Source organism: Cucumis melo, chromosome 5 (assembly GCF_025177605.1).
Source record: "Cucumis melo cultivar AY chromosome 5, USDA_Cmelo_AY_1.0, whole genome shotgun sequence".
Taxonomy (NCBI): Eukaryota; Viridiplantae; Streptophyta; class Magnoliopsida; order Cucurbitales; family Cucurbitaceae; genus Cucumis; species Cucumis melo.
The window spans coordinates 17,085,551-17,110,537 of NC_066861.1; the positions used below are offsets into that span (position 1 = coordinate 17,085,551).

The 24,987-nt window shown below is 35.4% G+C and overlaps 1 protein-coding gene across 1 annotated transcript in view; it reads left to right on the top strand.

Annotated features, from left to right (window-relative positions):
- Positions 1–24,987, top strand: part of LOC103485854 (protein ILITYHIA) — a 56,707-nt gene that overhangs the window by 25,480 nt on the left and 6,240 nt on the right. The window contains exons 19-43 of the mRNA XM_008443579.3: positions 348–650; positions 729–845; positions 926–1,027; positions 1,104–1,253; positions 2,275–2,439; positions 2,515–2,691; positions 3,564–3,686; positions 3,853–3,933; positions 4,017–4,133; positions 5,529–5,701; positions 14,115–14,192; positions 14,270–14,417; positions 17,050–17,172; positions 17,326–17,382; positions 17,469–17,579; positions 17,691–17,882; positions 17,960–18,133; positions 20,080–20,190; positions 22,167–22,236; positions 22,331–22,409; positions 23,006–23,108; positions 23,176–23,346; positions 23,464–23,586; positions 23,657–23,770; positions 24,835–24,941. Of these exons, the coding sequence (XP_008441801.2) occupies positions 348–650; positions 729–845; positions 926–1,027; positions 1,104–1,253; positions 2,275–2,439; positions 2,515–2,691; positions 3,564–3,686; positions 3,853–3,933; positions 4,017–4,133; positions 5,529–5,701; positions 14,115–14,192; positions 14,270–14,417; positions 17,050–17,172; positions 17,326–17,382; positions 17,469–17,579; positions 17,691–17,882; positions 17,960–18,133; positions 20,080–20,190; positions 22,167–22,236; positions 22,331–22,409; positions 23,006–23,108; positions 23,176–23,346; positions 23,464–23,586; positions 23,657–23,770; positions 24,835–24,941 (3,269 nt within the window). The remainder of the gene's footprint in view (positions 1–347; positions 651–728; positions 846–925; positions 1,028–1,103; positions 1,254–2,274; positions 2,440–2,514; positions 2,692–3,563; positions 3,687–3,852; positions 3,934–4,016; positions 4,134–5,528; positions 5,702–14,114; positions 14,193–14,269; positions 14,418–17,049; positions 17,173–17,325; positions 17,383–17,468; positions 17,580–17,690; positions 17,883–17,959; positions 18,134–20,079; positions 20,191–22,166; positions 22,237–22,330; positions 22,410–23,005; positions 23,109–23,175; positions 23,347–23,463; positions 23,587–23,656; positions 23,771–24,834; positions 24,942–24,987) is intronic.

Below are 24,987 nucleotides of genomic sequence, written 5' to 3' on the forward strand. Positions count from 1 at the left end.
TGAGGATCCAAAGATTATACCAAAAAAAATGTGTCCATTATACTTCCAACCTTATAGGTTTATGTGGGTGTTTTTATGTTAATTATAGTTGTTGATGCATTTCTATGGGCCCTTTGAGGACTATAAGGAAATGGAGCCTTTGGGCGTGTGGCGAGGATTGAGAGTTGGTTAGAGTTAATGTCTCTCTTTGTGCGCTTGCTGTTCGACCTTTTTGTAGTTATGATCTTGGATTGATGTTGCTAGATTGAAGCTCTTAAGCAACTTAGTAATATATTGAAGTTGGTTTGGCTTTACTTTCAGATTATTTTGCATTCAGCAAGTTTTCTATCTTTTTCTCTTTCTATCAGGTGAAGTTTGTTGATCCATTATTAAGGTCTCCAATTGTAAATGATGTGGCATATGAAACCTTGGTGAAACTTTCTAGATGTCTTGCTCCGCCACTCTGTAATTCTGCCCTTGACATTGCCACTGCATTACGCTTGATTGCGACGGGTGGTGATCATCTTCTCCTTAATATGACCCCATCAGTTGGTGAAGCAGAAGCTAATGGAAGTTCATCCTTGGGTATTCTCGAGCGGATAGTTACTGCTCTATCTGTTGCTTGTAGATCTGGATCTCTTCCTATAGACACGTTTACCTTCATTTTCCCGGTATGTATGTTATTGCCATTGGGCTCTTGTCATTTGTGATGTTTGTTGTATGCTAATGTTCTTTCTTCTTGCTTTTAGATCATGGAGAAAATTCTATTATCCTCCAAGAAGACAGGACTCCATGACGATGTTCTTCATGTTCTTTATTTGCACATGGATCCCTTACTACCTCTTCCTAGGCTACGGATGTTATCAGTAATATTCCATTTCATAATTGGCTATGGGTAAAATTGCATTTCTTTGGTCCTTGATAATAATGAGTCTCTGTGCTGCAGGTTCTTTATCATGTTCTAGGTGTTGTTCCAGCTTTTCAAGGATCCATTGGACCTGCACTGAATGAGTTATGTCTTGGTCTTCGATCTGATGAAGTTGCATCTGTATGTTCTTTCATAATCTCTTGATTTTTAAACAAATGTGTTTGGTTGTCGCATTTCATTAAGAGTTATTTTTCAGGCTCTAAATGGAGTCTTTGCAAAAGATGTTCACGTAAGGATTGCTTGTCTGAAAGCTGTAAAATGCATCCCAGCTGTTGCTAGCCGGTCTCTTCCTGAAAATGCGGAGGTTGCTACAAGTATCTGGATGGCTTTACACGACCCAGAGAAGGTTCTTTAATCTTTCCTGCTGAAAATGCATTTTTGCACGGTCATAATTTAAGGGTTAGAAAACCTTGCTTTAGGGGAAGCTCAGGAATTTCTCTGTAATGTTTGTGCTCTTTTAAGAAGTTCTGGATGTTCATCTTTCTATTCATTTTCATGATTTCGTTTGTGCATTACTAGGTGTGAAGGATGTTGGGATTTTATGATATACTTGGATACTTTTTTGCTATACTTTGCTTGTAAGGAATAAAAGTCTTTGTGGTTGTAGAGGTGGTTGGGAGAATGCCTGGAATCTTGTCCTTCAACTTGCGGTTTGGCCTTATTGATTCATAATCATTATGGGCTTTTTGTTCAGGCTCTCTATAAAATGGCCAAGCGTCGATAATGGAGGTTGAACATTCCTAAAATGGCCATGTGTTGGTGTCGGACACTAACACGCTCTGACATGCTTCTGATACTTGTCCGACATTCCAACTGACGTGTTTGTTATTTTATTATTGTTATTATTATTTTTTTTTGCTTTCTGACACTTTAGGACACCTTTTATTATTTATTTATTTTTTTTAAGGGGAGGATACACCTAGGATAGAATCTGCAAAAAAAAAAGAAAAGAAAAAAAAAAAAAAGAAGAAGAACATGAAACAAGACCCACTCTGGGCATCTGATTTAAAATATGGGATACATGGTTCTGTTTCAAATCTGTACAAGATCTGGGACATCTTCTGTATAAGAAGCAGATATTGGAGGCTGTATATTTTAGTAAGGAGTACAAATAGAAATTGAAGGTTGAAAATATGTGTGATTCGGTAATGAAGTTTGAACATTTAAGAAAAGTACATAACAATTATAGCCTATCCATTTTCTACTGGTATGATGTGGTATGTCTTTTCGAAAGAATTACCTATCCATTTTCTACTGATATGATGTGGTATGTCCATTTTTATTCTTTTTCTATGTCTTGTAGCTTCCAATTATTTTCTCATGCTTTTTTCGTTGCGTCACTCTGACATCTTGATGTTTATTCTCAGTCTGTAGCTGAAATTGCGGAAGATATTTGGGATCGATATGGATATGACTTTGGAACTGATTATTCTGGGCTTTTTAAAGCACTTTCTCATGGTAATTATAACGTTCGGTTGTCTGCATCGGAAGCACTTGCTGCTATTTTGGATGAATACCCTGATACGATACAGGTATTTCAACTGAAAATTCAATTGTTAGTCAATTTTTAGTAATCTATTTTTCTTATTTTTTGGTGGTAATTTCAGGAATCTCTTTCTACATTATTTTCTATGTACATCCATGATACCAGCTCTGAAGGGGGTGCTGTAGATTCTGGTTGGTTTGGTCGTCAAGGGATAGCATTGGCATTATATTCTGCTGCCGATGTATTGCGAACGAATGATCTTCCTGTTGTAATGACATTCCTTATTTCCCGAGCCTTGGTATGATGTTAATGTAGTTAGCCTGTACAATTACTCTGGTTTTTCTAGGATGAGAAAATTTTATTACTAAAAATATTCATCCTATATAAAGAAAAAAACTAAACAACTTCCGTTTGTCAGTTTTCTTTTTCTTTCATTAAGTATTGTAGACGTGGATTTAAAAATTGTTTGTGTAACTCTTAGGATAAATTTCTTTTTTTTTCTTTTTTTTTTGGATGAAACAACTTTGTTTGAGAAAAAATGAAAGAATACAAGGGCAAGCCAGCCCAGCTAGGATAAACTTTTTTAATTGTTCTCATCAATGTTTCTTGTAAGATTAGGTGTAAAATTAGTACCATCCTAACTATTTTAGCACTAAATGTATAAGCGAATACTCATTTGTGAAAAGAGATAGCAAATCATGTTATGCACGGTGACTGATGACTTGAAGTTCTTTAACGAGAAAAGTAAACAGAAGCTCTTATTATTATTATTGTTATGTATACTTTTTAATTTTGAACAGAGTTGAAAGCTTTCTTGTACGGTGCTTGTGATAATTCTAGGATAGGCGCAACTTTTTTAATAACGAAATTGTTTTTTATCATTTGGAAATGTGGAAGAGAATGTTCTGAATTTTATTTAATAACTGAATTGTTTTCTATTATTTGGAACCATACTTTGGTATTACAGTAGTATTATTTTCTCTCTGGAAAATTGAAATGTTGAAATAAGAATAATAATTGAAATTATTAGAAATACTAAGAAAATATCTTAACAATTGATACGCATGATATTTTCTAACCGTGGAAAATATGCTGGGTTAGTCATTTTAAATTTAAATGAATTGTTTCAAGAACAAATTGAGTACTTTTATTCACGTATTAATTTTGCAGGCTGATCCCAACAGTGATGTTCGGGGAAGAATGATCAATGCTGGTATTATGATTATTGATAAGCATGGGAGAGAGAGCGTTTCCTTGCTGTTTCCTATCTTTGAAAACTACTTAAACAAAAAGGTATTTCTTGTCATGTTTGAGAGTTCATTTTTCCTTAAATTTCCTTTTGCTTCAAGTTTATGAGGTCTAAAACTTGTTTGTTCTAGGAACCTAGGTCTACTGCTCTGACTGAAAGTGTGCTGGAAAATTCTATTTATCTGATATTCTTGGTTTCCCAATTTTCTAGGCATCAGATGAAGAGAAGTATGATTTGGTTCGTGAGGGTGTTGTTATATTCACTGGAGCATTGGCGAAACATTTGGCAATGGTATTGCATTTTTGTAGTATTTCAATTGTCGTATTGATGCCTCCTCTGTTTTAACTTAAATACAATGTCTTGATGATGAACAGAATGATCCCAAGATTAACGCTGTTGTGGATAAGTTGTTGGATGTTTTGAATACTCCATCGGAAGCTGTTCAACGTGCTGTATCTACATGTTTGTCTCCATTAATGCAATCAAAGCAGGTTGGTCACGTCTTATCTGGATAGGGTTTCTTACAAGCCTCGTATTTGATTCTTTATTATTAGCAGTGTTCTAAAAAGCTATTTGATTCTTTGTTGTTCTGTTTGTTTTGAACTTTTCATTGTATTTTTTTCTTAGTTTGCAGATTTGTACTTCGAGCTTTTGACCCGTTCCATTTTTTCATTGAAAAATGCTGCTATCTACCTTGTCTAATGATTGGAAAAATACAGTGATTTGCGTAGCTTCTTAAAAAATATTAAGGTTTGAGTTGTGACAATTTGAATTTGGACTACTTTTACTATTGGCTTAAATTACATTGGAAGGAAAATTTATAGTATAAATTAATCCTATTAATGATATTAGTAGTAGTGATGATTAAAATATCATTTTAGAACTTTTGATATTGCGAAAATTGTGGGGTGAATTTTCTTGTGTAGCAGTAGTAGGTCATACTAATTTAGGATTTTTGAAATGTTTTTTTATTTACCATCTGAGGCTTACACTTCGCCTCTTCAAGGGCGCCTTCAGCATTTTAAAATATTAATTATTAGTGCCCTAATGATTTTTGATCAGAAGTTTCTCAAGTTTTTGGCTGATTTTGATCGTTTACACCCTTTTCTATATCCATGAGTGTCTAGGCCAGCTTACGCGACATCCTGCCTAACCCTACAACATTTGGGTGTAAAAAAAACTCGTAAGAAATTAATTCCTAGGTAGGTGACGACCCTGGATTGAACCCATACCTCTTAGTTATTGAGTCTATGTCTCCCTTCTTACCACTAGGCCAACCCATGATGGTTTTGATATTTACACCCTTTTCCATATGTGCGTTTTTTCTCTCCCATATGTGCGTTTTTTCTCTCTCTAATCTTTGAACTAATGGAAGTACAAAACATAAATGTAGCTGGAAATGAAATCAGTAAATTCTATTTAAGATTTAGCCATCTTCCTTTAAAGAGAGAAGTTTGAATCTTGTTGGTCTGGAGAGTTTCATCTGCCTTTACTATATGTATATATTTTTTCTGAAAAGGAGGTGAGTCTCAACTTGTATTAATAAGACAAGATTAATGCTCAATGTACGTGAGAGATATACAAAGAGCACTCAAATGAAGAGACTGAGCATTACTAGGCGCACCTGAACATCTCAATTAGGTTGACACCCCATAGCACCCTCATTGTATCCACTAATAAGAATCTAGTGTCCTCATCATCTGCCTCTACTATATTTTCTTGTAAAAGATGTAGGGCAACCCACATGCTCACTTGTTATCTTCATTTTTTTCCCTTAACCTTTGTAGGTTCATAAGTTTTTTGTGCTTTTACTTTATCATGAAGTAATTTTGGATATTGATTTGATAGGTTTTCTTTATCTGGTATTTTGGTATTTTCTTTGTTAGGATGATGGTCCAGCTCTTGTCTCGAGGCTCTTGGATCAGCTGATGAAGAGTGAAAAATATGGGGAACGACGTGGAGCGGCATTTGGACTTGCTGGAGTTGTTAAGGGATTTGGAATCACAAGTCTTAAGAAGTATGGAGTAGTTTCTGTATTACGCGATGCTCTTGCAGACAGGTTTGTTTCATTACGAATTAATCTCATAATTAATTCAAGTTTTTAATATGACTTGATCATTGTTTGTTTTGGTGTATTGCTGGCTCTATTTTTTTGGAAGGCTCTCCTTCTGGCCCTTTCAGTTGCCTTGAACTGTTCAAGGAAACACAGATACAGTTTGTCTTCACGAAGGCAACAGTTATTCGGTTGTTCATCAAATTATTTGGTTTTTTCTCTTCAATTCTTTGATTAAGAAGAAGAGCCCGAGTTTGTAGAGAAACTGAAACGAAGAAGCGATCTCACATTTTTTTGTTCAACAATCTGTGAGGCACCACTCTCTCTCTCTCTGTTCAACAAAAAGAGGAGAAGGATTAGCTGCTAACATTTAAAGAAGCTGGGTTCCATTAGCAGCACTAAAAAAATGCTAGCTGCACACGGGTCTAAATAGTCTTTGGCGGTTATTTATTTGTTTATTTATTTATGATTGATGCTTTTTTTTGAAACGTATAGAAGCCTCTTTATTAAACAATACTGAGAGGAAAAAAAAAGAAAACCTCTACAACCAAATACAACCGTTAATTCCTTGATCCTCGGGGGTCTCCAAGGTGAACAAAAGATTCCTTGATCCTCGGGTTGTCTAAAAAATCCACATTAATTGGCTATATTTCTACTCCAATAAAATAGTCTTTGGCCGTTATTTATTTGTTTATTTATTTATGATTGATGCTTTTTTTGAAACGTATAGAAGCCTCTTTATTAAACAAAACTGAGAGGAAAAAAAAAGAAAACCTTTACAACCAAATACAACCATTAATTCCTTGATCCTTGGGGGTCTCCAAGGTGAACAAAAGATTCCTTGATCCTCGGGTTGTCTAAAAAATCCACATTAATTGGTTACAAAATCTTACGAACGTCTTTTCCCTTTCATCAAATGCGGGAATGAGGGACTCCTTATTATGGGCATCCAAAAAATCATTCCACAATTTCAAAATTAAAGCTCCCTTTGTGCAGCAGAGGAACTCTTGAACTACCATATGGCAATCCAAGGCCATTTTAGAAACTGAACACCTCCCCAGTATGAAACTCTTCAACAATTCTTTTACCTATTTAAAAGTATTTCTATTTCTATTTCTTTTTTCAAATATCTATCTTTTGTAAGTCTTTTTTTCCCAAATATGTAGTTACCAATGTTATATCCTGTGGAAGTTATCACTTAGTATGTGTATACAACTGCAAGTGGTGTGTAACGGTATACATTTTTTTTGAAGAAAATAATGTACTGGTGCAATGGATGTGCTTCAGTTTTTTATCCTTTTTCTCATACCCTTTCCCTTTATTATCATTATAATCTTCTATAGATGGGGCCCCTCTATTGGTTCATCGTGTATTTTTGTTGTACAAACTTCTTTATTATTAATAAACTCAAAGTACAAGAGAGTTATACATTGATAATAATAGAGAAACCTAGAAATGCGGGGGGAGGGGGAGAGAGAGAGGATCAGTAAGTGCACCCCGACATCTCAACTAGGTTGGACACCCCCATAGCACCCTCATCATATCCAAAATACAAAAACAATACTAAGGTCATGAAAAAACAAAAGTAAACGCTCAAAATAACAATATAAGCTACCAATGGTAGATAGAAGCAAGGATGAAAAGTAAAAACTTAACAGTATAAATACATATTAAAGCTCGTCAAAACTACAAAAGCACAAATCCTGAACTAGCAATCGGGGGAAAATGCATTGAATCTCTTCATATGAAGGCAATCCAATTGAGGCAAATATCCTGTATAGATTAATCTTTGAATTCTGCATTTGTAGAACACCAAGCTGCTGCTTTTCTTTTAGAATTGTCTACAATGTGAACCCAGTCCCTTTTTTTATGATGGAAGATGTGTTGGTTACGTTCAAACCAAATCTCAGCTAGAAGCGCTTTTATCAAATCAACCCAAATTAGAAAAGGTTTTTTGGATAAATAAGGCCTCCTCAATAATTGGAACACATTGGCGCTAGAACCATTAAAGACCCAAGTTGTTTTGCACATAGAAAATATGCTAAACCAACCATTTAGATGAGAAGGAATAGAAAATGAAGTGTATTAGCTCACCCTTTTTCAAGCAAAGGGAGCACACTGAAGGCAGTAAACACATATTTGGAAGCTTCCTTTGCATAGTCTCAAAACAGTTTAGAGAACCCATTGCCATAATTCAAATCAGGACATTTATTCTCCTTGGACTGCTGGTTTTTCAAAGTGCTTTAAAGTAATCTTTTTCCAAAGGTGAAGAAGGAGAGAGGTGCTTCGAGAGAGTCTTAACTGAAAAATGGCCCGAGGATTCTAATGACCAAACTCTCCTATCATCCAAGTCTGTTAGACCTTTCTGAGATATGAGTGTTAAAACCCTTTGGAAATTTTGAATTTTTCATCTTTTAGGAATCTTCGAAATACTAATGACCAAGAATTAGTGACATAATCCTAGTGGGCAGCAACTGAATCATTGGGCTGCTGAGCTAATCTGAATAGATTTGGAAGCTGATATTTAGGAGGGAGATCACCAATCCACGAATCTGTCTAGAAAGCCACTCGCCTTCCGTTCCCTGTTTTGAAAGTTGCCAACTCGACCACCTTATCCCATTCTCTAGAGATACTGATCCACGGACTTCTGGCTGTTTTCTGATTTGTTTAGAGTCTGCTAGTCAAATACTTTTCAGTCATGGATACTTTTAATTACTTGACGCCACAACGTGGAGTCTTGTTTCAAAAACCTCCAGCCCCATTTAGCAAGGACGACCTTGTTTTTATTTTTTAAACTGCCCAAACCTAGCCTCCCATCTAATTGAGAAGGCTTGACCTTTTTTCAGGATGCCAAATGATTAATCTTGCTGCCTGAATTCCCCTCCCATTATAGAGAAGGCTTGACTTTTTTCTGGAATGACAAAGATGGTTAGGTAGTAAGTAGGGAGGCCGGCCAAAACTGAGTTGCAAAGTATTTATCTTCCAACTTTTGAAATATCGAACCTTTTCCATTTTGTAAACTCTGTCTACAACTTGTTGCCAAAACAATGCCTAGGGTATCCTCCCAATGGAAGACCCCAAGTTCAAAAATGGAAGTTTTTCCATTTTACAGCTAAATTTTCCAGCCATGCAAGAAAGCTCATCATCCCCCAAATTTATTCTAGTTAATTTTGATTTTTCCCAATTTACTTTCTGGCCCGAACACCATTCAAATAGATTGATGGTCTCCTTGAGTTTAATTAGCATGTTTTCATCATCTTTACAGAATAAAATGGTATCATCGGCATACTTCAGTATGGGGATGTGTATTCTGTCTTTTCCCACCAAAAACCCTCAAAATAACTGTTCAAATGCAGCTTATTTATTAAACCTACTAGTACTTCACTTACTAGCAGAAACAGGAAAGGGGAAAGAGGATCACCTCGACGAATTCCCTTTGAAGCCACTATCCTTCCTCTTGGTTTACCGTTGATGAATATGGAGAACTTGGTATTTTTGATACAGCCCATAATCCAAGAAATCCATTTTGGGCTAAACTTTGTAATTTTTGATACAGTCCATAATCCAAGAAATCCATTGTGGACTAAACTTCTTGCAGTGTAAAACCTTTTCAAGGAAACCCTAATCCACTCTATCAAAGGCCTTTTCAAGGTCTAGTTTCAAAATCCACCATTTTTTCTTTTTGGCATGATAATCTTCTACCGTTCCTTAGCTCTATCTATCTTCAATGAATGCGCTTTCAAAAGGCTGGCTATTGAATCCATAACCCCTTTGAGCCTATCTATTAGCATCTTGGCTACCACCTTGTAAGTGATGGTTGTGAGACTAATGGGTCTGAAGTCTCTAACATGAGTCGCATCTTCTTTCTTCTGAATTAAGCAAATGAAGTTTTCTTGAATGTGAGCATTAAGCTTACCATTTTTGTGGAAGTCTTTAAACAATCTCTTGAAACTTTCTTTCAGATTTGGCCAATGTTTTACTAAAAATTCTGTAGTAAAACCATTCAGTTCGGGAGCTTTATTGCTTCCTAAGCTTTAATTGCCTTGAAAGTCTCCACCTCTGAGAAGTTGTTGACTAGTGATAAATTTTGAGAAACAAACACACAAGACCAATCTGCCATAAAAGGAAGATATCTGACTCCTGGAATTCTTTTATAAAGGCCTTCATAGAACCCGAATATAATCCTTTCAATGTCACAAAAAGACTTTGTTATCACCCCTTGCTCATCCACCAATTTTGTGATTAGGTTTTTCCTCTTTTTTGCATTAAGGAATCTGTGAAAAAAGTGAGTATTTTCATCTCCTACAGCAAGCCAATTTAGTTTACTTTTCTGTATAAAGTTTCTTTCTTCAGATATGTAAATACAAAGAAATTCTGTTTGGATGGCTGATTTCTGTATAAAGTTTCTTTCTGCAATCCCTCGCTGATTTCTAACTCTCTCAAAAGCCTTTCCTCTTTTTGCTTTAGATTAATTAAATGAGTGGCATGCCAATTTTTCACAGCAAGTTTAACTTTACGAAGCTGCTCATGAAGAATGAAACCAGCCCACCCAACGCCTGTGGCACTTTTCAAAACTTCCTGAATGACTTTGTTGCACTCTTTTATCAACAACCAACTATTGCAAAATCTGAATGGTGATGATCCCCATAAAACTGCACCTGCCTCTAATAATAAGGGAAGTGGATCGGGGAAGATTCTTGCTTTATGGGTCACTCTTGACTTTTCTAATTCATCATCCCATTTATTGTTAATAAAAAATCTGTCCAACAAAGATCTTGCAGCAGTGCCACCCTCGCTTGACCAAGTAAATTTTCCATTTTGAAGGGAATTTCCATTAGATTTGGCAGAATCTATATAGGCGTTAAACTGTCTCATCCCTCTTGTGCTGCTGCCGACTAGAAACCTCTCATAAACACATGTAGTGATGTTAAAGTCTCCTCCCAAACACCAAGCCTCCTCTCCGTATTCTATAATAGTTAGTAATTCTAGCCAAACAAGTTTCTCTTGTCCTAGTGCTATACAACTCTGGATAAAGCTACAACAAGAGCTGAATTTTGCAATCCCTTTAAAAAACATCAAAGACTTATGCTCATATCTATGCGCTTTAAAAAACAACAGCATAAAAGAAGTCATCCGATTCAATGCAATTGCAGCAACTTTGTAGACAATTTGGATGGAGAGAAACAACCAAATTTTCTAAGAAAAGTCCTCCACTTTTTGGAATACCTGGGAGAACATCTCCACCCTGATCGACATTTGGTCATCTAGAAGCTCCTTTTTCAAAAACTACTCTCAAAGCACTATAGCTCTCAACCTCAATGTTTTCTCTAACTAATTTGTTACCAGGCTATCCACCAGCTTTTTGTAACTTTTATTGATGCTTTTGTTATTAATGAAATACTGTTATGGTTGTTCTTTAACATGATAACAAAGTATCCTTCTCTAAAAAAAAAGTTTCCTCTCTTTATAACCACATGGGCCATAAACATTGGTAACCCAACAATGCTTTTTGCACAAAGTTACACATTTTATTGAGAGAGAATAATGCCCTCTTATGGTTTTCATCACTGTGATTTTGCTTTGATCCCATAAAGTAAGAATGCCTTCAGATGCTCCAAATGAATCCACTGATTCCCAACTTATATCCATAGAGCTCCAAATTGTTTTAATGAAATTTACTTCCAGAACTTCCATTTTTGATTCTTGGATAAGTACCACGTTTGGGTGATTTTATAAACTTCTTAAGAGCAGAACGCTTAGTTGGATCTTTTAGGCCTCTTGTGTTCCAAGAGATGATCTTCATGGGTGAAAATTCTGAGCATATGAAAAAACACAGACTTACTTAAACCCACATCACTTCACAGTCTTTAATAATTGGCCATAATTCCTTTGGAATTTCTGTTGATTCGATTGGGGAGGAGCAAGGGAAATTACTAAAATCACCACCTTCCACTTTGAAAAAGGAAATCAGGTCTACTGCTTCAATTTCAACATTTGCATTTTCTTCTTGAGTGTGTGTAAAACCCGGAGAGTCTTCACTGCTGACACTATACGGGGAGACAATTTCAGTATTTGATATCTTCTGCACTGACTCAGCAGAATGGCATGGAGATCCTCATAATAAAGTTATTTTAGTGTTAGGATCAGTGAAGCTTGAGTAATTAAAATGAACAGAATCAAGGCATTATCTGAAACTGATTGAATTTTGGAGGTATAAATTTGCAAGAGATCTGGATTTTCTTCTTATTAAGAGGCCTTGCTTGGCAGATTCTTTTTAAATTCCTTTTCCAGATTTTTAAAGGTACATGCTGTAATAGCTTCAGATTTTAGTAAAGCTGTCCAAGCATTATCAAATGAAGTATGCTTTCTGATAAACTGTTTCAACGGTACTTTTAGGGAAATTTTATTCGTCTTTCCTTTGCTTGATCTAATACTATTTGGGGTTCCTTGAGTGGTGGAAGAAAAGGCAGCTCCAACTGTATGATTAATTTTATTGAAGGGAATTTTAGAAATTTGATATAAGCTGATGGGCCGAATTTTTAGAGGCAGAAGAGAGCTTTTCATCCCCTGACTCTTCATATTTCTGTTTTTTGAAAACAGTGGGACCCGCAAACTTAAAGCAACAATTATTTGTATTGGACTTGGTGAAATTAAGTGTGGCTGTTAAAATAAATGCTCCATTAATGCTGCAACTGCACACCTAAATGTCTCCCTCTCCTTTTCCGGCGCCGGCAACTGATCGTAGAAAATCTGCAAAGCTTCAAATGGGTTTCTTGCTAAAGACATTGCTTCGAAGGTGGATTTAGGAACCTTTTGGACTGGTGGGAATCTTGTGAGATCTTCGTCTTCATCAAACAATACTGTTCTAATGTGCAAAAGATCAATGAGATTTTTAAAATCCTCAACCACTATTATTTGTTTTTTTATAAACTTTGGTGGATTCATCCGTTGAATATCCCCAAAATGCAGAAAAATATTACCTCTTCTTGGGTCTTTGATTTCTATTGTTGAAGGAATAACGCCACATAGATTTCTTTTGACTTTAATTTTTGCTTCTCTACAATTTAGGAGATTGATAGTCTCTGAGGCAATGGATTCAACCTCCCCAAAGTGATCTACTATGACCTCAAAAGTTCTACTCCAACAATCTAAAGAAAGATTATTAAATGTTAGCCAACCTCCAAATCCTTTTGTGACAATTGGTCTGTTGTGTTTAATTTTATCCCATTTTTCAAACTTGAGATGGAAAGAACCCATTGGTTGCGTAACCCGTTTTCCCCTTATGTGATCCTTGATTGAGCCTTGATCTAGAATAATTAGAGCTTTTTCATCAAACAAAGGATTTAGCATAACCTTAACTTGTAGTTCTGTCTCCAGCGTTTTGTGAAGCTTCTCCAGTCATCGAAAGCGAAAAGCTTAGTCATGATCCACAGGTGTTCGAAGTTAGTACAAACTACCTCCGAATTTTTTATGACCCTATGCTTCTGTACTTCTGCCTCTGGTTTGCTGGAAGAGTAGGGAAGCCCAGTCTCTTGCTAACTTTCCTGCTGTCTTTGAACTTGATTAACTTTCATAAGCTCCGACTTTTCCTTTAAATCTTTGTAATGGCTGCGCTTGACCTTTTCTGCATAACTTTGCTTTTCAAGGTTCGTCGGAAATGGGTTCATGTGTGAATTACCTACAAACCATTTGATGTAGTTCATTCTTTCAATGAACTTACCTATCATATTACGAAATGGTAACCAGTCTTGAATCCTTTCTTCTAAGCAAACCTGTAGATTGAAATGACCCCAATGAGCAGCCTGGGATCACAACTAAGAATCCATATTGACTTTGTTCGGAACTTCCAAATCTTTAACCTCCGTCTGTCCGTGGTGCCAAATTTGTTAAAATAGCTATCCTTTGGTGATCTTAATAGTTCAGAGAAAGCAGACAGAATCCAACGAAGTTGGTTGTTGGAGACAGATAATATTCTTTTGGCTTCCACATCTTCAATGTGATGTGACAACTACCTTCTTCTTTCCAAATGCACAGCTGACAACTTCCAACCTTAGTCTTGCATTCAGTCAGAAAATTCAAGAGAGTGGCCGGTGGATAGAAATGGGGAGGAGAGAGGAGAGAGAGAGAGAACTTACCTTTTTTTCTTTTTATATATTTCTGCTGTTGTTATATTCTTCTTTTGTAATCTTTATTGTTTAGATATTCTTTGTCTATAATCGTTGAATATTTCGTTTATCAATGAAACAGTTTCTTATCCCAGAAAAAAAAGAAATACAGTGGTGCAGTGGATAAATGTAAATGTGGATTGTTTCGAACAATAACGATAATGATGCAAAAGATGGAATTGCAACAGAGTTATTTGTAAATTGTAATGCTTTGCATGGTCTTGATGGGCTTTAAGTGAATTTTTGAACTGCAGGAATTCAGCAAAATGCCGCGAAGGAGCTCTACTAGCATTTGAATGTCTTTGTGAAACACTTGGAAGATTATTTGAACCGTGAGGAGATATGCTAGACTTCAATTATCTTATCTATTGTTTCTTTCCTCTTCTTGGAACTGACTGTGATTTCTCAGGTATGTGATCCTGATGTTGCCGTTGCTTTTAGTATCTTTCTCTGATCAAGTAGTTGCCGTTCGTGATGCTGCTGAATGTGCCGCTCGTGCAATGATGTCCCAACTTACTGCTCAAGGAGTGAAGCTTGTCTTGCCTTCTCTTTTGAAGGTATCAACTATTTCTGTAGTAAACCTTTCTGGTCATTTGACCTATGATATTCTTACTTGTTTCTGTTTTAGTCAAAAGAAAGTGTTTCTTTATCGTCTAGTATCTTATGCATTGAATTGTACCTTTTTATTTCATTTCATTATTTGTTGTTGTTCTAGATGCCCTAGTCTCAATGTTTGAACACTTCTTTCGATATCGAGGGGCCTATTTATGTGAATTTTATCAGACATTCTTAACAAATTGCCGCCCTTTTAAATGTTCAAATTTAAATTAGTCTGTAAAAAATATTGTATATTTAAGCAATTTTACTACTGTCTAGTTCAAAATGAACATCATACTAATTTATTGTATATGTTGCTTTTGTGAAAAATATTATATATTTATGTTGGTCGCTACACTAGTTTATTGTATTTAGTTTGGAAGAAGATATTACTTCGAATATAACTAGTTTGACAATCAATTTTTCTTTTAAAATTCAATTTTAATTATTTTTGGATAAAAGAAACATTTCATTGACAATTTTATTTAGCAATGTTAACCTCTTCCATTAGTAATTTCTTAAGCTATAATATCTGTTATCCTAAAATGCACTTTTCTTCTCTTATGATTTGAACTATTATTAGTTAAACATAAAAATTAGTAACTTCAGTTTACAATAAAAATTGTATATGAAAATCAAATTCAACAATCAAAATAATGTGAACTAAAATCATTGTTGCTCTACAGATATAATTGTTTTTTTAATATAAAAAAATTAATTTAAAACGTTGCTATATTGTTCTACAATTTACATTTCAATTTTATTTTAATTAATATTATCATATCTAAAACATATTTGATGTAGGTCGAGAAGCCCTGAAAAAAGTCTCTTGAAAACTACGTCATTAAAATTTTATTTAATTTTCTTTTTATTTTTTTTGGGGGGGGGGGGGGGGGGGGGCGGGGGTCGCTCATGGTGGGAGAGGCCTCTTTGTGCTTTGTTTATGTATTTGTGCCTCTCTAACAAGTTGCTACACCGTTTTTCCTACGGCTGCAAAATTGGCTGTGGGCCAAATACCTATCTTGGTCTCCCCCTACATGGTAAGCCAAAATCATACAGTTTTTGAAGCCGGTTTATGAAAAATTGAAATAAGCTTAGCTCTTGGACATCTTCTTTCATATCAAAGGGAGGTAGGCTTACCCTCATCAAGCAACTTTGTGTAATCTACCAACTTACTATCTTTCCATCTACAAGATCCGTAATAAAGTTGCACAAGTGATTGAGAAACTTTATAGACTTTCTCTGGAAAGGTAACAGCGAAGCTCAGTAAATGCACCTTGTCAATTGGAACAAGTTATCTTTCCACCAGTCTCTGGAGGTCTTTGGATTAGTAGCCTCAAATTGAGAAACGGAAGCCTTCTTGCTAAATGGATCTTGTGCTTTAGAATGGTGTTGGATGCCTTATTGAGGAAAGTCACTGCTGCCAAGCATGGTATTTCCTGCTCTGCTAACAAAGCTGGAAGTCATTCCATGTTCAGCGCAAAAGGTCTCTGGAAAGTTCCTTCATCTCTCCAAACATCTGTCGATCAATTTGTTGCTGCCACTCTAGGGAATGGCAACACTGTTGCCTTCTGATTTGATAGTTAAATAACAACCCACCATCCTTGGCTTTTCCTAGACTCTATGAGCTTTCCCTCGTTGAGGATGCATTCGTGGCTGATATCTCTCATGCTTTGGATGCTGGCAGGAATCTTTGCTTTTGAATAAATCTGAACGATGTGGAAATTGCTGAATGGGAAGCAACAAATTATCAAAATGTTTCCGGTTAATACACTACAAAATCCTTGATTGCATTGAGACACCACAGTAATAATCTCCTTCTTGATAACCTCCCCTTTGCCATATGGTCAGAACAGTACCCAAAATAGATAAAAAATTTCCTTTGGAAACTTGCTCAAAAAGATGTCCTAACACATGGTAGGCTTCAGCATCGACTACCCTCAACCTTGTTGTCCCCAGGCTAGTGCTCCCTCTGTCAACAAAATTCAGAAACCCAAAGTCATCTTTTCATCTTTTGTCCCTTCGCAAAAGCTTGTTGGGATCGCATTTTACAGGCTTTCAATTGGTTGGTTGTCTTCCCTATGGGCATTACTCTCTTGTTGTGTACTATGCTAAATGGTCATCCTTTTAAGGACATGGACATGGTTAGAGTTACTCTATAGCACATTTGGCTTGAACGCAACAATCAGGTTTTTAGCAACAAAATTCAGTTTGAACCTATTTTTGATCGTGTTGTCTGTAATGCTATTGCTTGGTGCAACTTCTCAGCTGCCTTTAAGTCATATGGTTTTAGCTTTTGGGCCTTTCTCACCCCCCCCCCCCCCCCCACCCCCCTTGAAATTTCATTTTATTAATGAAATTGTTTCTTATAAAAGAAATATGCATCTTTAGAAGAAAATACAAGTTAATATGTATCTTTTGCAAAAGCTAGTAGATCAGAAACAAGTCCATAGATGAGCTGAGAATAGGGTTTCTTATTTTTGTCTTTATCAGGAGTTTTTTCTGTGTTTTTCTTGCCTTTCTCTATCTCAGGGTGTAGTTTTCTAATCAACCTTTTATGCCTGAGTTTTCTATTATTCTTTTTCTGTGTAGGGTCTTGAAGATAAAGCATGGAGAACAAAGCAAAGTAGTGTACAGTTGCTTGGTGCTATGGCATATTGTGCTCCACAACAGTTGTCTCAATGTCTTCCTAAGATAGTGCCAAAGTTGACAGAGGTATGTGCTATAAATTGCGAGTCTATTCTACAATTGTTATTTGACCATTGAAAAAGAAAAAAAGGTTAAATATTTGTGAGTTTCTCTTCTCTAAAACAAAGGTTAAGTATTTCAGCTTCTTTAGGTTGTGATTTTTCTCCAAAAACACTGCAGGTTCTCACAGATACCCATCCCAAAGTCCAGTCAGCCGCACAGACAGCCCTTCAACAAGTAATGTTTTCGAGCCATTTAAAACCACCTAATCTTTCTATTTTTCCAATTATTTGATCAGCTCCTTCATTATTTGCTTCTTTTAGGTTGGAAGTGTCATAAAGAATCCAGAAATATCTGCACTTGTTCCTACGCTTCTAATGGGTCTTACTGATCCGAACGACTATACTAAATATTCTTTGGACATTCTTCTGCAAGTAAGATTGATTGATGGCTATATTTAGGCCAAATTTTCGGTTTAACATTAATGAAGTTATTTGGCTGTTTTCACCAGCTAATTGACTAATTATTTCATTCACTTATTGCAGACAACTTTTATTAATTCAATCGATGCTCCTTCCCTTGCATTATTGGTTCCCATAGTGCACAGAGGTCTAAGGGAGAGGAGCGCTGAAACAAAAAAAAAAGCAGCACAGATTGCTGGAAATATGTGTTCCTTAGTAACAGAACCGAAGGATATGATTCCTTATACTGGGCTGCTACTTCCAGAAGTAAAAAAGGTAGTCATGCTCATTCACTTTATTCTTGGATTAGATTATTATTATTTTTCTAATTTCCGAATTTGTTGCAAGAACAGGTCCTAGTTGATCCAATTCCAGAAGTTCGGTCAGTTGCTGCTCGGGCAATTGGATCCCTTATCAGGGGAATGGGTGAGGAAAACTTCCCCGATCTAGTACCATGGTTGTTTGATACACTTAAATCTGAGAACAGTAATGTTGAGCGCTCTGGTGCTGCCCAAGGATTGAGTGAGGTGAGACGGATCTATTTTTTAGCCATATTTCAATTATTGCTAATGTTGACTGATCCCCTATCCGCTGTGGTAATTGTGACGATCTTACCATTCAAAGATGTGATTTCTAGATCTTACCAATGTTTTCTGTAAAAGACTGATGCGCAGTTTAGGTTACTGAACAACATAATCCATAAAGAGATGTTTACTCTTCTTGGACTATTTGACTGCGGAAGACTTTCTGCAGAGATATCCATAGGTGAAGATGTAGAGAGGTGATTAACCAAGGATGACTGAGAAGGAGCCATTTGTTTCAAGGGACCAAAACCTTCTATCCGGATAGGTGGCTGTCTGTGAGGTAGAAAGTTGGCTTAATAAGGACTGGAAGTCTAAGATTTTTTTATCATTAAGTAGTCTTCCGGAAAAAATGGACCAAGAGCTGGTGGAAGAGTCCCAATGATCTGAAACTGAGCCATTTGGATTGAGTGCAACCCTAAACAATCTTCGAAATTTACACTCCAGGGAAATTCTTTCCATCCAAGGGTGTTGCCAAAAAAGATTCTGCTGCCATCACCTAAATTGAAGAGTGCCAGTGCATCTATTTGGTGTCATTATTTGGAAATGCTGATCCAAGGCTTCTAAGGCTCAAAGTTTCTTTTCTACTTGTATGCCTACTAAAGGTGCCGCTTCTATGGATGCTTCTAATCACCTGACACCATAGTGAATTTTGTTCAACAAAAAAGGCCCCGCCCCACTTAGAAAAAAATGCCAGATTCTAGTGCTTCAGCTTGCCCAAACCAAGGCCTCCATTTTGCAAAGTGATCCAACTTTCCTCCCTTGTTTCCTTCCCAAAAGAACTTCCGCATAATTCTTTCAAGGAGCTTAGAACTCTTTCTTCTCCATTTTTTCAGCTTTCCTTGGACTTTATCGATAATAGGCGGCACAGAGAGCTCTTTGGGTATCCACCAAAAGGAAGACCAAGAAAAGTTATCCGGGACAATTTTGACTGTTGTTGGTGGAAGCTAGAGAAACTCTTGGTGATACCGATTGCAAGAGGGAGTGTTGGGAGTTGTGCTTGTTGCCAAACAACACAAACCTGATTAGAAGGAACCTTTTTAATTCAAGAAGTCAATAAGAATTCTGAAGAATCGTCGAAGAACAAAACTTTATAGCAAACTAATATATTTACGGCTAGAAATCATTATTTTGGTTATGGAGAACGACCAAAAATGGTTGAAACATATTCAAGAAAACAGTCTTACAACAACAATGAGGTTGAAACGTTTCAAGAACATCCGATTTGTACATCAATGGAGGAAATGAAGAAGGGAGTAAAAAGATCTCACGTTTGATGGGAAAGATGACTCATAACGTTGATCAACTTATTTCAAGTAGTTCAATTATTCAAGTATATGACACGAAAGTATGTGGGATGGGAACTGGAAGACATCATCAATAGCAAGGGCAAAAAACCATAACTTAATGTACTTCGTAATTCATTTTGACCAAGGAAAGAGCTAATTTCTTGTCATGTTGCATAAATGGAGGAGCTTGATCTACATTTGACAACTTTTGATATTTAGAATTTACGATGTAGTAGGATTAGGGTAAGTTAGGGACTCTTCGTCAAATCCTTAATTGATTAGGATTATGATTAATTTCCGTGATTGATTAGAATTAAGATTAGTTCCTTGGTTTATTAGGATTAGAATTAGTTACTTTTGATTTATAAGAATTAGGATCAATTCACTTTCGAACCCTCTGTAAATAGAGAGATTGTCCTCTTGTATGGACAACTTTTGATTCATAATAAAAACATTGATTTTTTTTTTGGAGATTTCTCTTTTTTATCCTACATCAGTTTAGTATTATTATTACACTTCCACTCTTTTCGCTGCTTCTATTACTAATTCTTAATTATTTTGTTTAATAGTTGATGTTTCCGGTTGTTATTGATTCTTCTATAGGTTTTAGCTGCTCTTGGAATTGATTACTTCGATCATGTGCTTCCGGATATTATTAGAAACTGTTCTCATCAGAGAGCACCTGTCCGTGATGGATATTTAACACTTTTCAAGGTAATTCAATTTTCTTTTCAAGTTTTTAATGGTTCTGCGGAAAGCATGAACTAAACTCTGAGTTTAACACTAATTTAACACGTTAGTTTTAGTTTGACAATTTATTTTTATTTTACTTCTTTTTTTTTTTTTTTTTCATTTTGGTTTTTTCCCTTTCAATTTGACACTGAAGAAATATACAAAAAAATAAATAAATAAATAAAAATATTCTGAAAGTGAAAATCATGCAACTTATTTTTCAGCATTTCTTGTATAGTTGTATGATCATAATTGATTTAATTTAAGAATATATTTGATTTTGGATTTTCTTTTATCCCTCCATAATGAATTGTATTGTTTGTATTCTTTCATTTTTCTCATTGAAAGCTTCGTTGTCCGTGAAATAAAAAGTTGCAGTTATATTCCTTATTTCCTTCAACAAATATTTCTTGTTTTTAAATGCTATTATTATTGTATTTAGAAACTTTACTGTTTATTGAAGTGGTGGAGGTTATGGAGGAAACAGAATACAGACGGTATTTACATAAAGTGCACACTTTTTAGCCAATGTTCCTTTGTTGCTGTTTCTGTGTTTTGCTCTTTTTCCTTTCATCTTGTATCTTTAAGCACCAATCTCTTTCCATTCCCTTACTGAATATTCTTGGTTCTGATTTCTAAAGTATACAAAGAAATGCGCAAATTGGTTTTTATGGAAACATATTATAATTTCATAAAGAAGGTGAAAACAGTACCTCAGACAATTAATCCAATTCCACACTTTTAGTCACTATATAATTATATTGTTGAATATTTTTTATTTTTATGTTTACTTTTTTAAAATGTGACAGATGCTAAAGTACAATGATGATACAAAAGAAAAATAACCAAAGGATTAACAAATGCACTTGGGCATCTCAACTAGGTTTATAGTGACACTCCTTTAGCACCAAAAGTTTAAACAATTACATAAGGAAACAAAACCAACCAAATTGATACAATACAATACAAAAAAACTACAAAACAAACAAAACAAAACCATGTTGGAGTTAAATTGAAAAAGAACAGAGGACAAGTGTGTACAAAATCATTGGCTTCTATCCAATTGGCTTTGTACGGTTGATGTAATCTAAGAAACCTCAAGGAGAAATCCTCCACGAACCAAGAATGTGGATCTTTTATTAGAATGAATAATGTGTTTCATACAAGAGGAGAAGACTCTTATTTATAGAGTTATATTACAATTGGGGGTAAAAAGAGAATTAACCTAGAATATTACCTAATTACCCAATTAACCCTCAGTCTTCTTACATCATTCTACCCCTCAAAAAAGAAAACTCTTCCTAAGTTTTAAAAAGAAGAAATTTATGAAGCAAAAAAAAAGAAAAAAAAAGGAATGAAATAAACTTGTTCAATGGAGTATGACCAAACCAACCTCCATTTTGAACAAAAATATTATGATCGAAGGGATAAAGCCGAGACAAAATCAAATATGGCCACTAAAAGATGAACCTCTCCATCAGCTGTAAACTCGAAAAAGATGTTTCCTTCCATCCCACTCAAAACCGTATTCAAAGAATCAATTTCAAAAGAATTAGCTATCGAAGAAAATCCTTTTAGAATCACAATCTTTATCATTATCACAAAAATCTTTTTTGAAAACGGAACTTAGTTAAAGCAAGCAAATAGATTTTTCCAATATTTTCCAGCATAAATACAATCGAAGAATAGGGATCAATACAAGCAAAAAGACTTTCATTGTTGAATATTCTGATGTTGACTTCTTTCCAAAATTCTAAAATAGACTCTTAAATGGCTGGAAATACAAAATATCTACTTCACTGTTGAGGAAGTTTCCTAATATAAGTATCATGAAGCAAAACAAAATTCTAGTTTGAAAATTACCGTTTTTGTATTATATCCATTCATGTCTATACTTCTTCAATTGGACAGATTTGTTTAATTTGTACTATTTGGATTTCATGTGAAATTGGTTACAGTATTTGCCAAGGTCATTGGGTGTTCAGTTCCAGAACTATTTGCAGCAGGTGTTGCCTGCAATTCTTGACGGTAAGAGTTTCACAAAGTATACAGCTATGACAATATATAAGAAATACTATTTGCAAAAGCATTTGTCATATTTTTTTTTATAACATCATTACAGGTCTTGCTGATGAGAACGAATCTGTCCGGGATGCGGCATTAGGTGCTGGGCATGTTCTAGTCGAACATTATGCAGCCACGTAAGTACTATTAAAATTCTAAAGCCTTGCACACTGTGACGCACACACTAGTAATGGTAGAGGTAGTTGAATGATCTATTGTTTGCTATTATCTTCATTCATAAGAGAATGGGAAAAAATGGAACTGACATTTCACACGGCCATAAAAGTCTTAATTTTGATCTAGTAGAACTACTTCTATTATTTGTTTTTGTTAAAAGGTAGAAAGGAGAGCACAAGGTTTACGTGGAAAACCCTAGAACAGGCAGGAAAAAACACGACAGAGACTCTTTTTTATTATTTTCACACACTGAAGATTACAAAAGAAGACAACTATACGGGCTCTAGCAAGCTCTAATACAAAAAAGGAAATAAACTTTGGGTAAAGTAGAATACTAAAATAACCTTGGGGCTATAAACTATCCATGAAGCCCCTTATTTCCGACAGTTTTTTGCATATAAGTTGTAGAATTTTTTGTCCATCTATTTTTAGGTTACCCGGTGGTTATAGGTAGAAGTCTTGATTTTTTGCCAATATGCTGCTTTGTTACTCTATCTTCCTCCCGCTCTCTTAAATAAGAGAGAATGATAGTCATAATAATTGTTATTACTTTCAGATCGTTACCACTTCTCCTCCCTGCTGTGGAAGATGGTATTTTCAATGACAGCTGGCGTATTCGACAGAGTTCAGTAGAACTGTTGGGTGATCTCTTATTTAAGGTATTATACATCTAAACCATGTGAGTGCCTTTGTGTGTACGTCTGTGTCTTAGTTTCTGTTTTGCAGGTTGCTGGAACTTCTGGAAAAGCATTGCTTGAGGGTGGTAGTGATGATGAAGGTTCTAGCACTGAAGCCCATGGACGTGCTATTATTGAAGTTCTTGGTCGGGAAAAGCGGGATGAAATACTTTCTGCCCTATATATGGTTAGAACTGATGTGAGCATTTCAGTTCGACAGGTAATGCTGAATTACAAGTTGGGTGTGTGCGTGCATATTATATGAGTGTATATATATGTAATTTTTGCAGTTGAAATTACATGGTATAACAATTTATTGAATTTCATCCTCTGTCAGGCTGCTTTGCATGTTTGGAAAACTATAGTCGCAAATACTCCAAAGACTCTGAAGGAAATAATGCCAGTTTTAATGAATACTCTAATTTCTTCTCTAGCTTCATTATCTTCTGAGAGGCGACAGGTTTTTACTCATGTACATATCTTCTCCATTTTACTGTCAGAAAACTATGTCTAAATGAATTCTCATTTAGGTTGCTGGACGAGCATTGGGTGAGCTTGTGAGAAAGCTTGGAGAAAGAGTACTACCTTTGATCATTCCTATACTATCTCAAGGCCTGAAAGATGCCAACGCTAGCAGAAGACAAGTGAGAACTTTACTTTAGATGTTATAGTTTCTATCTCAAATTATCTCGACAGAGTACAGAGGTCATGGAAGAATTCAAGACCTTTATCTCCCCCATAAGATTCAATTCTCAGCTTTTTCACTACCTATTACTCTATGAGAAACCTGATCCACCCCCATACTTCAGTCTTAAATCTAGCTACAAATAGTGGGTCCCTTCTAACTAATTACATTCTCATCCCACCTACCATACACATTCCAGATGGTGGAGTATAATATTTCTTTTCTCTATACTGTTGTAGAAGTGGCTAAAAAATATAAATTCATCATGATGTGGAATCGGAAATGACTTATGATTTTTGTGGCCTACAGAGTTTTGCTGGAGGTGGAATTTGTAACCTTCAAAAATGTGCAAAAACAACATGGATTGGTTGTTGAGGAAATTGGTGTAAGCTAAGAATGGGAAAATTAAGAGAAAGATGAGAACATCTATATGAAAAAATAAGGATATCTATATAATTTGTATTAAAAATTGGATCTTTTTACTTGAGAAAATTCCAAACAAATTAATCACCATATTAATGTTAGGAGCATTTCTCCACTTTTCTTTTATGAAATTTTTGGGGTTATTTTGGTCACGAGAAGTTAACGGTATCTGTTCAAATGTTAACGGTAGATGTATTTTTGAACTTTTATTAAATTAATGGTATTTTTTAAACTTTTTAAAGTTGAAGGGTATTTCTGAAACAAAACTTTAACGGTGTTCACCCAAAACTATAGCAAAAGTATTTTTGAACTCCTTTTTAAAGTTTAAGGGTATGTTTGGAAAATTTCAGGGTTTTTTTTAATAATTTAACCAGCAAATAATGTTGTTTCTTTCTTTATACCACATTTAAATAGAGTTTTATAATACACTGCTTAACCTTGAACTTCAGAGTTCTATTTCTTTATTATTATAATCATTTTACCCTCTGGGGGTTGTGACCGGATTTTCAAATTGAACATTTGGCATGTCTCTCTCTCTCCTTCTCTGCAAATCAGGGAAAATAATGAATATTTTTTTAATTGAAAGAACGATTTTTTTAGGGGGTTTGCATTGGGCTCAGTGAAGTGATGACAAGTGCTGGTAAAAGTCAGTTATTGAGCTTTATGGATGAGCTTATCCCTACCATACGAACAGCCCTTTGTGATAGGTTTGAACTTTCTGTCTAATCTCAATTTTTTCTTTTCATGATAATT